This window comes from Lepidochelys kempii, chromosome 1, assembly GCF_965140285.1.
Source record: "Lepidochelys kempii isolate rLepKem1 chromosome 1, rLepKem1.hap1, whole genome shotgun sequence".
Classification (NCBI taxonomy): domain Eukaryota; kingdom Metazoa; phylum Chordata; order Testudines; family Cheloniidae; genus Lepidochelys; species Lepidochelys kempii.
The window spans coordinates 314,777,998-314,789,299 of NC_136380.1; the positions used below are offsets into that span (position 1 = coordinate 314,777,998).

The 11,302-nt window shown below is 46.0% G+C and overlaps 1 protein-coding gene across 2 annotated transcripts in view; it reads right to left on the bottom strand.

The window, feature by feature from the left end:
* Window positions 1-7,499, bottom strand: part of TRABD (TraB domain containing) — a 49,907-nt gene extending 42,408 nt beyond the window's left edge. For both annotated transcript variants that reach the window (XM_073328291.1, XM_073328290.1), the window contains exon 1: window positions 7,337-7,499. In XM_073328291.1, the coding sequence (XP_073184392.1) occupies window positions 7,337-7,490 (154 nt within the window). In that variant the 5' untranslated portion in view covers window positions 7,491-7,499. The remainder of the gene's footprint in view (window positions 1-7,336) is intronic.
* Window positions 7,500-11,302: the final 3,803 nt, after the last annotated feature.

Genomic DNA, 11,302 nt, shown 5'->3' on the forward strand with positions numbered 1-11,302 from the left:
ACCTCCTCTGTTGTTACTATCACTTTGTAGGAACATATTTCAAGCATAGCATAAGAAGAAAGGACTTTCAGGCAGATCAGTAGAAATTGCACACGCGCGCACACACACACACGGATTGAATTTGGCCCTATATCTTTGTCTGAACGCACCTGAATATTAAAGAACTTGTTCCGTTCAGACAGTGAATTGGAGTCAATCAACAAAATGCTTTTTTAAAATTCTCTCCCTTTCTATTAATGATATGATGTGGTCAACTACTTTTTTGAAACCAGGTTTTTTTAAGCCAATACAGTATTTATTCTTCATTATTATCTCTGCAGAAACTTGAAAAATAGCATTTGTTTCACCCAACATTTTATTATCATCTCCATTAAGGAAATACAGTATATTTTTCTCTGTTTCTAGAACTGCTCTGTGTTTATTACAGTCTATGCACAAACATCATTGGTATAACTGGTCAGAAACAGCGGGAAGGAACTTGCTACAACTTGTTTTAATTTTTCATTGAAACAAACTTTCAACAACTTTTTATAAACATGCCTAATTGTCTGCAATGTCTATATAAGGTACTCATATGGCCCACCATTACCATAGTATCTGAGCGTCTCACAAACTTTAATGTATTTATCGTCATAAACTCTGAGGTAGGGAAGCAAGATTAATTGCATTTTACAGATGGAAAACTGAGGCACTGAGAGCCCAAGGGCCAGATTTTTAAATATATTTAGGCACCTGATGGGATTTTCAAAAGCACCTAGGTGCCAACTTCTATTGAAATTTCCAATCCCTTTTATTTGTGTAGAGCAAATTTGGTGCCAACAACCCTTCAGTCTGAAGTCCTCTTTACCCACAAACAGGGATAGCACACGTCTTTGTTAGCCGTGCATATTTCCCCATGCTGACGTGCCAATATGCCTCAGCCCTGCTCTTTTGGGATCAGTGCTAGGGAGTAGGGAATGCAAGAACAATCATACTGGGTCAGACCAATGGTCCATCTAGCCCAGTATCCTGTCTTCGGACAGAGCCAGGTGCTTCAGAGGAAAGACGATCCACCTTGATGCATATTCAGTCCCTGGCCTCTCTGCCAAGACTGCCAATTAGTGCAAACTGCCATATGAACATTCATTCTATGGACACTAGACTGAGACCACTAAAGTACTTCACTTAGATCACAGAACAGCCACGAAATGTAACAATGGTCATTAATGACCAGGGCTGGATTCAAACCAGCAACCACATGTAAAAGGCTCTATACTCCATTAGCAAACCCTGAGCCATCTTGTCCCATGATACTTCAATATTCTTGGACAGAACACAATTTATCTGTTTGTTTTCAATGAAAAAGCATAAGTAAAATCTCACTCAAGTCTACATACATTAAAAATCTATTGCATTCCTTTTGTATACTAAAACTGTAATTTTGTCAGAGATAGCTTTTTGAGTTTGTCAGGGTACAGCCAGCTTATTGTGAATCCATTTGCTTATGTAATACGCTGGATAAGTATGTCCCATCCCACTCTAACAAGATCCTACTACTACTCCTCACTAACCAAATAACTCTTTTTTGCATAAGTGGTAGGTGCAAACCTGTGTTTTGGAGCTGAAGATACAGGGTTCTGTCATGACTCATACTTATCACTCATCTATTGCTCCCTTTTGTGTATCTATGATCCCCTTCCCCAACCTAATATTTTACCCAGTATGAAAGTTTAGCCAGCCAACTGGTATGTTCCTATGTCTCTTTTTACTTTTATCACAAAAAAACAGAACGGTACGAAGGATTTAAGGCTGATACAATTTAAATGCTTATAAATAAAATCTTACAATATTTACAGACAAGTCATCTTCATTTCCAAGTAGTATCTCTTTCCTATTTACATACTACAAATATCCAACATGACACATCAGCTGAAATCTGGTGCCCAATGATGCAACAAACACAAATTTAGGAATTTGAACCGGTTTCAAAACCGGTTTCAGAGTAACAGCCGTGTTAGTCTGTATTCGCAAAAAGAAAAGAAGTACTTGTGGCACCTTAGAGACTCAGCTTATGCTCAAATAAATTGGTTAGTCTCTAAGGTGCCACAAGTACTCCTTTTCTTTTTGGTTTCAAAACCATCACCAAGGTGACCTATTCTATCTATGTTTTGCACATTTCACCAGCACCACCCACACCTCTGAGACTTAGCAGGAGCAACTAGCTCTGACCACAGTCGATTGCAGATCATGGTTCTGCCTTCTTGTGTGTCAGGGAATACTTGTATCAACATATTTCAGCAGCTGAATTTAAAGTGACTCTACAACCCTGAGAAGAGACAGGTTGCCAGATTTGGAAAGAGGTGATAAAGAGGCAGAAGTAGTACAGTCCACGTCTGGTCATCTGTTGAAGAATCACATTAGCTCAGGGACTAAGTGCCTGCCTAAAGTCCATGGTAAAGATATGACTTTACAGAGAAGAACCCGTTTTAACTGGAGCTAATATTCTAGACTTCTCACAATCTAGATTCAGGCCATGACATGGGACCGAAACTGCTTTCGTGGCACTGATGGAGGATTGCCTGCTGTCGATGGATAGAGGATAGGCATTTATTCTCATCCTCCCGAATCACTCTTCAGCATTCGACACCGCTGACCATGAGATTCTGCTGTCTCACCTAAGAGAGGTAGCAGGGGTCCAGGGTATTGTGCTAAGATGGTTTGAGTCCTTCCTGGAGAGATGCATCCAATGAATAGTGATGGGAAATTGCACCTCTACCACTAGACCCTCACTACATTGCACACACACTTCTCCCTCCTGGAGAAAGGATGACAGAACAAGCCACATGTGATAGATATTAGTCACATACCGTAATGCACTACTGGAAAGAGCTCAGTTATTAAGGTGATAAGCATGGTATAAGAACCTACAGCCTCCTCAGAGCTCTATATGCTAAGTGCTAGTAACCTCTGGCCTGTGGACATTTTATGGGACTAGAAATTAATTATTTGTGTTTGTTATAAAATATGAAATATGTAACTGATGAGTGGAACTGGAGAAAGTGTCAGGGTCTAGGAGGAACCTAGCTGAGTTGGGTACCAAGGACGCAGGAATGCATGTGGATTCCACTCTCCAGGCTGCTAGTTCTCAAATTCTGTAGCCCCAGCAGAGCTATGACTTTTTTGTGTCTTCAGCTTTCCTTGGAAAGAATTCTGCCATGAAGTATGTGTGTAGTATTTTATATTCATAGAATCATAGAAGATTAGGGTTGGAAGAGATCTCTGCAGTTCATCTCTAGTCCATCCCCTGCTCAAAGCAGGGCCAACCCCAACTAAATCAACCCAGCCAGGTCAAGCCAGGCTTTAAAAATCTCTAAGGATGGAGATTCCATCACCTCCCTAGATAACCCATTCCAGTGCTTCACCACCCTCCTAGTGAACATTCTCCTAATATCCAACCTAGACCTCCCACACTGCAACTTGAGACCATTGCTCCTTGTTCTATCATCTGCCACCACTGAGAACAGCCGAGCTCCATCCTCTTTGGAACCCCCGTTCAGGTAGCTGAAAGCAGCTACCAAATCCCCGCCCTCACTCTTCTCTTCTGCACACTAAAAAAGCCCAGTTCCCTCAGCCTCTCCTCACAAAGCATGTGCCCCACCCCCCTAATCATTTTGGTTGCCCTCTGCTGGACTCTCTCCAATCTGTCCACATCCTTTCTGTAGTGGAGGGCTCCCAAAACTGAATGCAATACTCCATGTGTGCCCTCACCAGTGCTGAATAAAGGAGAATAATCACTTCCCTCGATCTGCTGGCAACCCTCCTACTAATGCAGCCCAATATTCCATTAGCCTTCTGGGAAACAAGGGCACACCGTTGACTCATATCCAGCTTCTCATCCACTGTAATCCCCAGGTCCCTTTCTGCAGAACTTCCACTTAGCCAGTTGGTCCCCAGCCTGTAGTAGTACATGGGATTCTTCCGCCTAAGTGCAGGACTCTGCACTTGTCCTTGCTGAACCTTATCAGATTTCTTTTAGCCGAATCCTCCAATTTGTCTAGGTCACTCTGGACCCTATCTCTACCCTCCAGCATATCTACTGCTCCCCCCAGCTTCCTGTTTAACTTATTGTTAGAGGTAGACCCAACCAGAACACTGGATCTTGACACCCTCTAGAATTTTCGATCTGTCCACTCAACATACTCAATAAAAGATCTCTTTCCTACAAGTCTGCCCACCTGCTTCAATATTATTGCTCAGGACAGAACAATCACATTTGATACATAAGGCAATCTATATCTCAGTATTTATAAACAAAAATTGTAACCAAAAACCCACCCTCCAAAACATATTTTATTCCTATTCCAGGTGGTTCCCCTCTACACTCACCTCCCTTTCCCAAAAACAAGAAAGGCCTTAGGTCTGTGCCCGACTTATTTTTCAGCATGTAGCAGTAAGAATACACCCTCCCACCCAAAAAAATCCATTTAACACTGTCATCACTGAATTAAACAAGACATGAGTATACTGTTAGAACACTGAGATTTACGGTTAGATGCTGATGTTACAGGTATGACACACACACACAAAACAAAAAACACACAACCAATCACAACCCAAAACCTAGAAAAATCAAATTGCTGAAATGTGAGAGAGTCTGCTTAATCCACAAACAGAAAAAGGACAAGATAATGAATTCTATTAGCATACCTTTACATTTTTTTTTTCCAAGAAACCCATACAACCCACTACAGTCAAGCAATTTAAATATCTAGAGATAATGTTATGTAAATGTATTTTCCCTGTGTGTAAGCTTAATATTTGCTGAAAATGGAGGATTGAAAAATTCCTAGAAGCAAGTTTCCTCTATTTTGTGTGTGTGTTATTGACAGTACCATGCATGCACAACTACAGTGTCACTGCAAAAAGTTTAATCTCCTGGGCATTTTTCCTCCAGAAGCGAGAGTTAGCAGTTGTCAAGTTGTTTTCTACTTCAATAAATACAAAATGAAAGTCTCTCAGATAAGTAAACCCTTACAAAAAACACACCCAAAAGTCAAAAACTTTTTCTGGAAACTGGTTAAAAATAAATACTCCAATCCTGCAAACAGCAACACATGGGAATAGTCCCAAGTTTAAAGCTCACTGGAACTACTCATCTGAGTAAAGTTAAGCATGTGCTGAAATGATGGCAGGTTTGAGGCCAAAAATTTGCTACCAAGGTCTGTGTGAAACATGACTACTTTTAGAGCTTAATTCAAGCTCTTTATTTCACAGGAGTTTACTTTAAGTTATAGGACAACACTAACATCTGACAAGAAAACAGGAGTATAAGATAAAAATGGGGGCGGGAGAGAGTGGTGGTGGCGGCTGTTTAAGACTGAAGTAAAACAAAAACCAAACAAACAAACAAAATCACAGAAGTGTCCAAAGCTCTTAGAACTGTTTTCAAATCACCACGCAACCACCAAGATCCTGATCCTGCCATACTGCCTGTTAATACAGACTCATGCACCAGGATACAGACCTCTTGAAACCAACGGGAATTTGTACAAGGATTTGTGCAACCATTTGCAGGACCACTGTCTTAAAGATGGATTTTTTACTTTAAATTGGGTTTATATCCACTCTTGCTCTACAAATTATGCTGAGGAAGTTCTATGGCCATTGGCCTGTGCTGTACAGGCAATCAGACTAGAGGACAACAGTGATCCCTTCTGGCCTTGGAAACTAGGAAGCTATGATATATGAAGAAAGCCTTTTTAAATGCTTCATGCTGCTTTGTCCCTTGAGCTGCATTCAGGGCCAAGTGGTGGGAAAAATGGCTTTCCCCCCCTCTTCTTTATATATCGATTTAATGTTTTAAGTCCTGCTCTCTCTGAGCTGAATATCATTATCTCAGTTTTACAGAAAGGGGAACTGAAGCACAGATAGTTTAATGGTTTCAGAGTAACAGCAGTGTTAGTCTGTATTCGCAAAAAGAAAAGGGGTACTTGGTTAGTCTCTAAGGTGCCACAAGTACTCCTTTTCTTTTTGCAGATAGTTTAAAGCAACTTGCATAAGGCTATCTAGCAAGGCAGTGGCATAACCTGGGTTAGGGTTCCTACCTCCCAGCCATGTCCTCAGTCCACAAGAGCATGCTACTTCACTTTGTTTTGTTGTCAGCAAATCTGACAGCCATTCTATCTGGTTATTCACACGCATCAATAATTGTACCTTTATCACATTGTACATCCTGACACAGAACTTAAGGCTTACAGTTTATTTAAACCTAATATTGATTTTCAATTATTTTCTCCACTCTATAGTGAGGTGTGGGGGAGCCCTGAAAGTTGTTTAAAGTTATTCAGCAATAGATATAACAATTTGCAACGTTTGGTTTAAGTCGACACACTTTTGCCCCTTCATGACTGCTTCCGATTTTCTTTTGAAGTTTGTTAAAAAGATAACTCTTCCCAAAGCTCCAGAACTTTGCCGACTATGAAAATAACGTCAAACAGTTCTGCTTGTGAAGGGATTTCTCCCACGGAAAGAGCTGTTCATGCATGTACACAGTACCTTGCCGAAAACTTGCTAGCAATTATAGGTTTTAAAGTGCCCTGTTCCTAATTACCTGACTGTCATGAGCAAGGTGAGCCACCCCCAGCACCTGGGAAAGGAATGAAGCAGTTGAAGGAGAGCAGAGCAGGAAGTGATCAGAAGAAGCTTTTGCTTCATACAAGTACTTTGTGACACATACTTTAAATAGCACGGTAGGGTCAGTTTTTGACTGGTCACAAGACCCCTGGAAAGACTACAAAAGTCCCAGGCTATGAATTCTCTCCGCCCTCCACCCCCATATGCTACCAACTTCCTGATCAAACGAAAGCTCGGCAACTATGAAACATTTTCCGAACTCTTCCTTCACACGCACGCCCTTTGCCCAAAGAAGAAACCCACTTCAGGGTGGAGAATCACAAAGAGAGGCGATATTTTCGAGTGAAAGTCGTTAAGCAGAGGTGGGCGGGGGCGGCGTGGCTTGGGAAGCAAAGGCGGATATCCTGGCTCTTAATATTAAACTTCCCCCCTGGCAAAAAATCTCTGCCCAGAGCCTGGAATACGCGAAGCAGGAGGCACAAAGGTGACAGCCCCACCCCCCTCCGGATGCTCGGACACATTGTCGCAGGCAGGCGCGGGGCGGCCGCCGCACGGACCGCGGAGCCCCCGAGCCGGGGCCTGAGCCCGCCGCCCAGCTGCACCACGGCAACAACACGCCGCCGCCGCCGCCGGGGAACAGCCCGGGCAGCCCCCGCCTCGGTGCCCTGAGCCCGGGCGAGCCGGGGTGGAGAATGAAGCCCCCACCCCGCCCCCACTGACTTACTTGGCGGGCGCCGCCGGAGGGTGAGTGCCCCGCGAGGGAGGCTGGCTCGCGGCTGCTCAGGCACCGCCCCGGGGGGAAGGAGAAGCCGAGGCGAGCGGCGCTCTCCGGCTCCGAGGGGCACGTTAGCCGCCGGACAACATGTTGTATTAGTCATTCATACGGGGCGGGGGAGGCGGAGGGGGAGGGGGAGGAGAAAAGCGGGTCGCTCTGCACCCTGGGAGCTGTAGTTCCCCCCGGGCGGCGCCGCACCGGGAAGCGGGGGATGATAAACTGCAGCTCCCAGGGTGCACCGCCCGCGCACGTGCCAGGCTGCTGCGAGCAGTTTCCCCTCTGCCCCGGCTGGGAGCTGGGGGCGCGTGGCTGGCGCTGCCCGATCCCGTCTGCCCAGCGCGGCCGCCTGCTGCCAGAGAGGGGGCTTGTCGTGGGATGTGGCTGGCTCCCCTGCCCAGAGCGAAGCCGCTGGGAGGCTGGGGCGCGGCAGAGCGTGCCTGTCTCCTTAGCCTGGTGTGGCAGATCGCAGAACCCTAGAAGATTAAGGTGGGAAGAGACCCCAGGAGGGTCCTCTAGTGAGTCCACCCCCGTGCTCAAAGCAGAACCGACAAACCGACCCACGCGGTACTGCAGATGCGGTCATCCAGTCCTGCCCCTGCTCCTCCTTCCCCTGGAGCAGCGGCGGGGCAGGAGGCAGAGTTTAAAGTGTGTGTTTAAAGGTTATAGCTCCTACTCAGGGGCCACCTCCTGTCTCCTCATAAAACAAATCTACGGGGGGCTCAGTGTATAGTTTTCTGACATTTAAACTCTTGTTGTTGGTATCATTAAATCACCCACTCCGACTGAAGCCCTGTGCAGCCTACTGTATTTCTTCAGACACAAGTAGGGGATGTTTAGAGATAAGCCTGTAGCAAAGAGTTGGAATAAAATTTTCAATAGGACCTAGGTGACTTGCAAAAAGAAAAGGCGTACTTGTGGCACATTAGAGACTAAGTAATTTATTTGAGCATAAGCTCACGAAAGCTCATTCTCAAATAAATTGGTTAGTCTCTAAGGTGCCGCAAGTACGCCTTTTCTTTTTGCGCATACAGACTAACACGGCTGCTACTCTGAAACCTGTCTAGGTGACTTGGGCACTTAGGAGCCTACATATCACAAAGGCAATGGGATTTAGATTCCTAAGGGCCTAAGTCACTTAGGGCCCCTGAGTCATTTCAATACTTTTTGAAAATTTTACCCCTAGTCTTGCTAGACCAGAGGTGGGCAAACTCTTGCCCGCGTGACCGTCCTGCCCAGCCCCTGAGCTCCTGGCTCGGGAGGCTAGCCCCCAGCCCCTCCCCTGCTGTTCCCCCTCCCCCGCAGTCTCAGCTCACTGCGTCACTGGTGCAATGCTGTGGGCGGCAGCACAGCTGCAGAGCCGTGGCCTGACCCGGTGCTCTGTGCTGCGCGGTGGTGTGGCTGGCTCCAGCCGGGCGGCGCGGCTGCCTGTCCTGGTGCTCTGGGTGGCACAGCAGTAGCGCCGCCAGCCACCAGCGCTCCAGGCAGCGCGGTAAGGGGGCAGGGAGTGGGGGTTGGATAGAGAGCAGGGGAGTTCAGAGTGGGGTTGGGGCTGTCAGAGCATGGAGAACAGGAGATTTGAATAGGGGCAGGGGTTCCGGGGGCGGTCAGGGGACAGGGAGAAGGGGTGGTTGGATGAGGCAAGGGTCCCGGGGGGGGCAGTCAGGAATGGGAGGAGGGGTTGAATGGGGCGGCGGGGGGCAGTCAGGGGACAGGGAACAGTGGGGGTTGGATGGGGCAGGAGTCCCAGGGGCGGATATAGGGGGCAAGAAGCGGGGGGGGGGGTGTCGGATAGAGAGTGCGGGCCGGGCCATGCCTGGCTGTTTGGGGAGGCACAGCTTCCCCTAAGCAGCCCTTCATACAATTTCATAAACCCGATGTGGCCCTCAGGCCAAAAAGTTTGCCCACCCCTGTGCTAGACCCACATATCCAAATCCGGTCATCTCAGCCTTTCCTCCATCTAAGTCAGACTAATCAGTTCTTTCCAGTTTACTGTCTACATGTAATGGGGTGAAGGGTGTATTTTGGTCAAGATCTTAAAACCCAAGGTCCATCTGCTCTCCACAGACTTTAATCACATGGCACTTTCTATATGAGCAGCATTTTACTCTGGTATCCTTAACCAAAATGTTCTTTCACATTAGTGTTGGTCTCTGGCTGGCCACAGGGCTATCATTCTTCACCCAGAGGTGCTTAAATGACTTGTTTGTTTCGGTTTTCACCAAGAAGGTTAGTGGTGATTGCACATCTAAAATAGTGAATACCAGTGAAAATGAGGTAGGAACCATAGAATATCAGGGTTGGAAGGGACCTCAGGAGGTCATTTAGTCCAACCCCCTGCTCAAAAGCAGGACCCATCCCCAATTAAATCATCCCAGCCAGGGCTTTGTCAAGCCTGACCTTAAAAACTTCAAAGGAAGGAGATTCCACCACCTCCCTAGGCAACGCATTCCAGTGTTTCACCACCCTCCTAGTGAAAAAGTTTTTCCTAATATCCAACCTAAACCTCCCCCACTGCAACTTGAGACCATTACTCCTTGTTCTGTCCTCTTCCAGATGGTTCTAGACTATTCTCAGTGGTGGAACTACCTCTCAGGTAGTTGAAAGCAGCTCTCAAATCCCCCCTCATTCTTCTCTTCTGCAGACTAAACAATCCCAGTTCCCTCAGCCTCTCCTCATAACTCATGTGTTCCAGGCCCCTAATCATTTTTGTTGCCCTTCACTGGACTCTCCAATTTATCCACATCCTTCTTGTAGTGTGGGGCCCAAAACTGGACACAGTACTCCAGATGAGGCCTCACCAATGTCGAATAGAGGGGGACGATCACGTCCCTCGATCTGCTCGCTATGCCCCTACTTATACATCCCAAAATGCCATTGGCCTTCTTGGCAACAAGGGCACACTGCTGGCTCATATCCAGCTTCTCGTCCACTGTCACCCCTAGGTCCTTTTCTGCAGAACTGCTGCCTAGCCATTCGGTCCCTAGTCTGTAGCTGTGCATGGGATTCTTCCGTCCTAAGTGCAGGACTCTGCACTTATCCTTATTGAACCTCATCAGATTTCTTTTGGCCCAATCCTCCAATTTTTCTAGGTCCCTCTGTATCCTATCCCTGCCCTCCAGCGTATCTACCACTCCTCCCAGTTTAGTATCATCTGCAAATTTGCTGAGAGTGCAATCCACACCATCCTCCAGATCGTTTATGAAGATATTGAACAAAACCGGCCCCAGGACCGACCCCTGGGGCACTCCACTTGACACCGGCTGCCAACTAGACATGGAGCCATTGATCACTACCCGTTGAGCCCGACAATCTAGCCAACTTTCTACCCACCTTATAATGCATTCATCCAGCCCATACTTCTTTAACTTGCTGACAAGAATACTGTGGGAGTCTAAATAGGGAAAGAACAAGTCAAAAATTACTTAGACAAGTTAGATGTCTTCAAATCACTAGGGCCTGATGAAATGTATCCTAGAATACTCAAGGAGCTGACTGAAGAGATATCTGAGCCATTAGCAATTATCTTTGAAAAGTCATGGAAGATGGGAGGCATTCCAGAAGACTGGAAAAGGGCAAATATAGTATATCTGTAATAAATATATATCTATAATATATCTATAAAAAGGAAATAAGGACAACCCGGAGAATTACAGACCAGTCAGCTTAACTTCTGTACCCGGAAAGATAATGGAGCAAATAATTAAGCAATCAATTTGCAAACATCTAGAAAATAGTAAGGTGATAAGTAACAGTCAGCATGGATTTGTCAAAAACAAATCATGTCAAAACAACCTGATAGCTTTCTTTGACTGGGTAACAAGCCTTGTGGATAGGGGGGAAGCGGTAGACAGGGTGTATCTTGACTTCAGTAAAGCTTTTGATACTGGGTCACAAGATCTTCTCATAACCAAACCA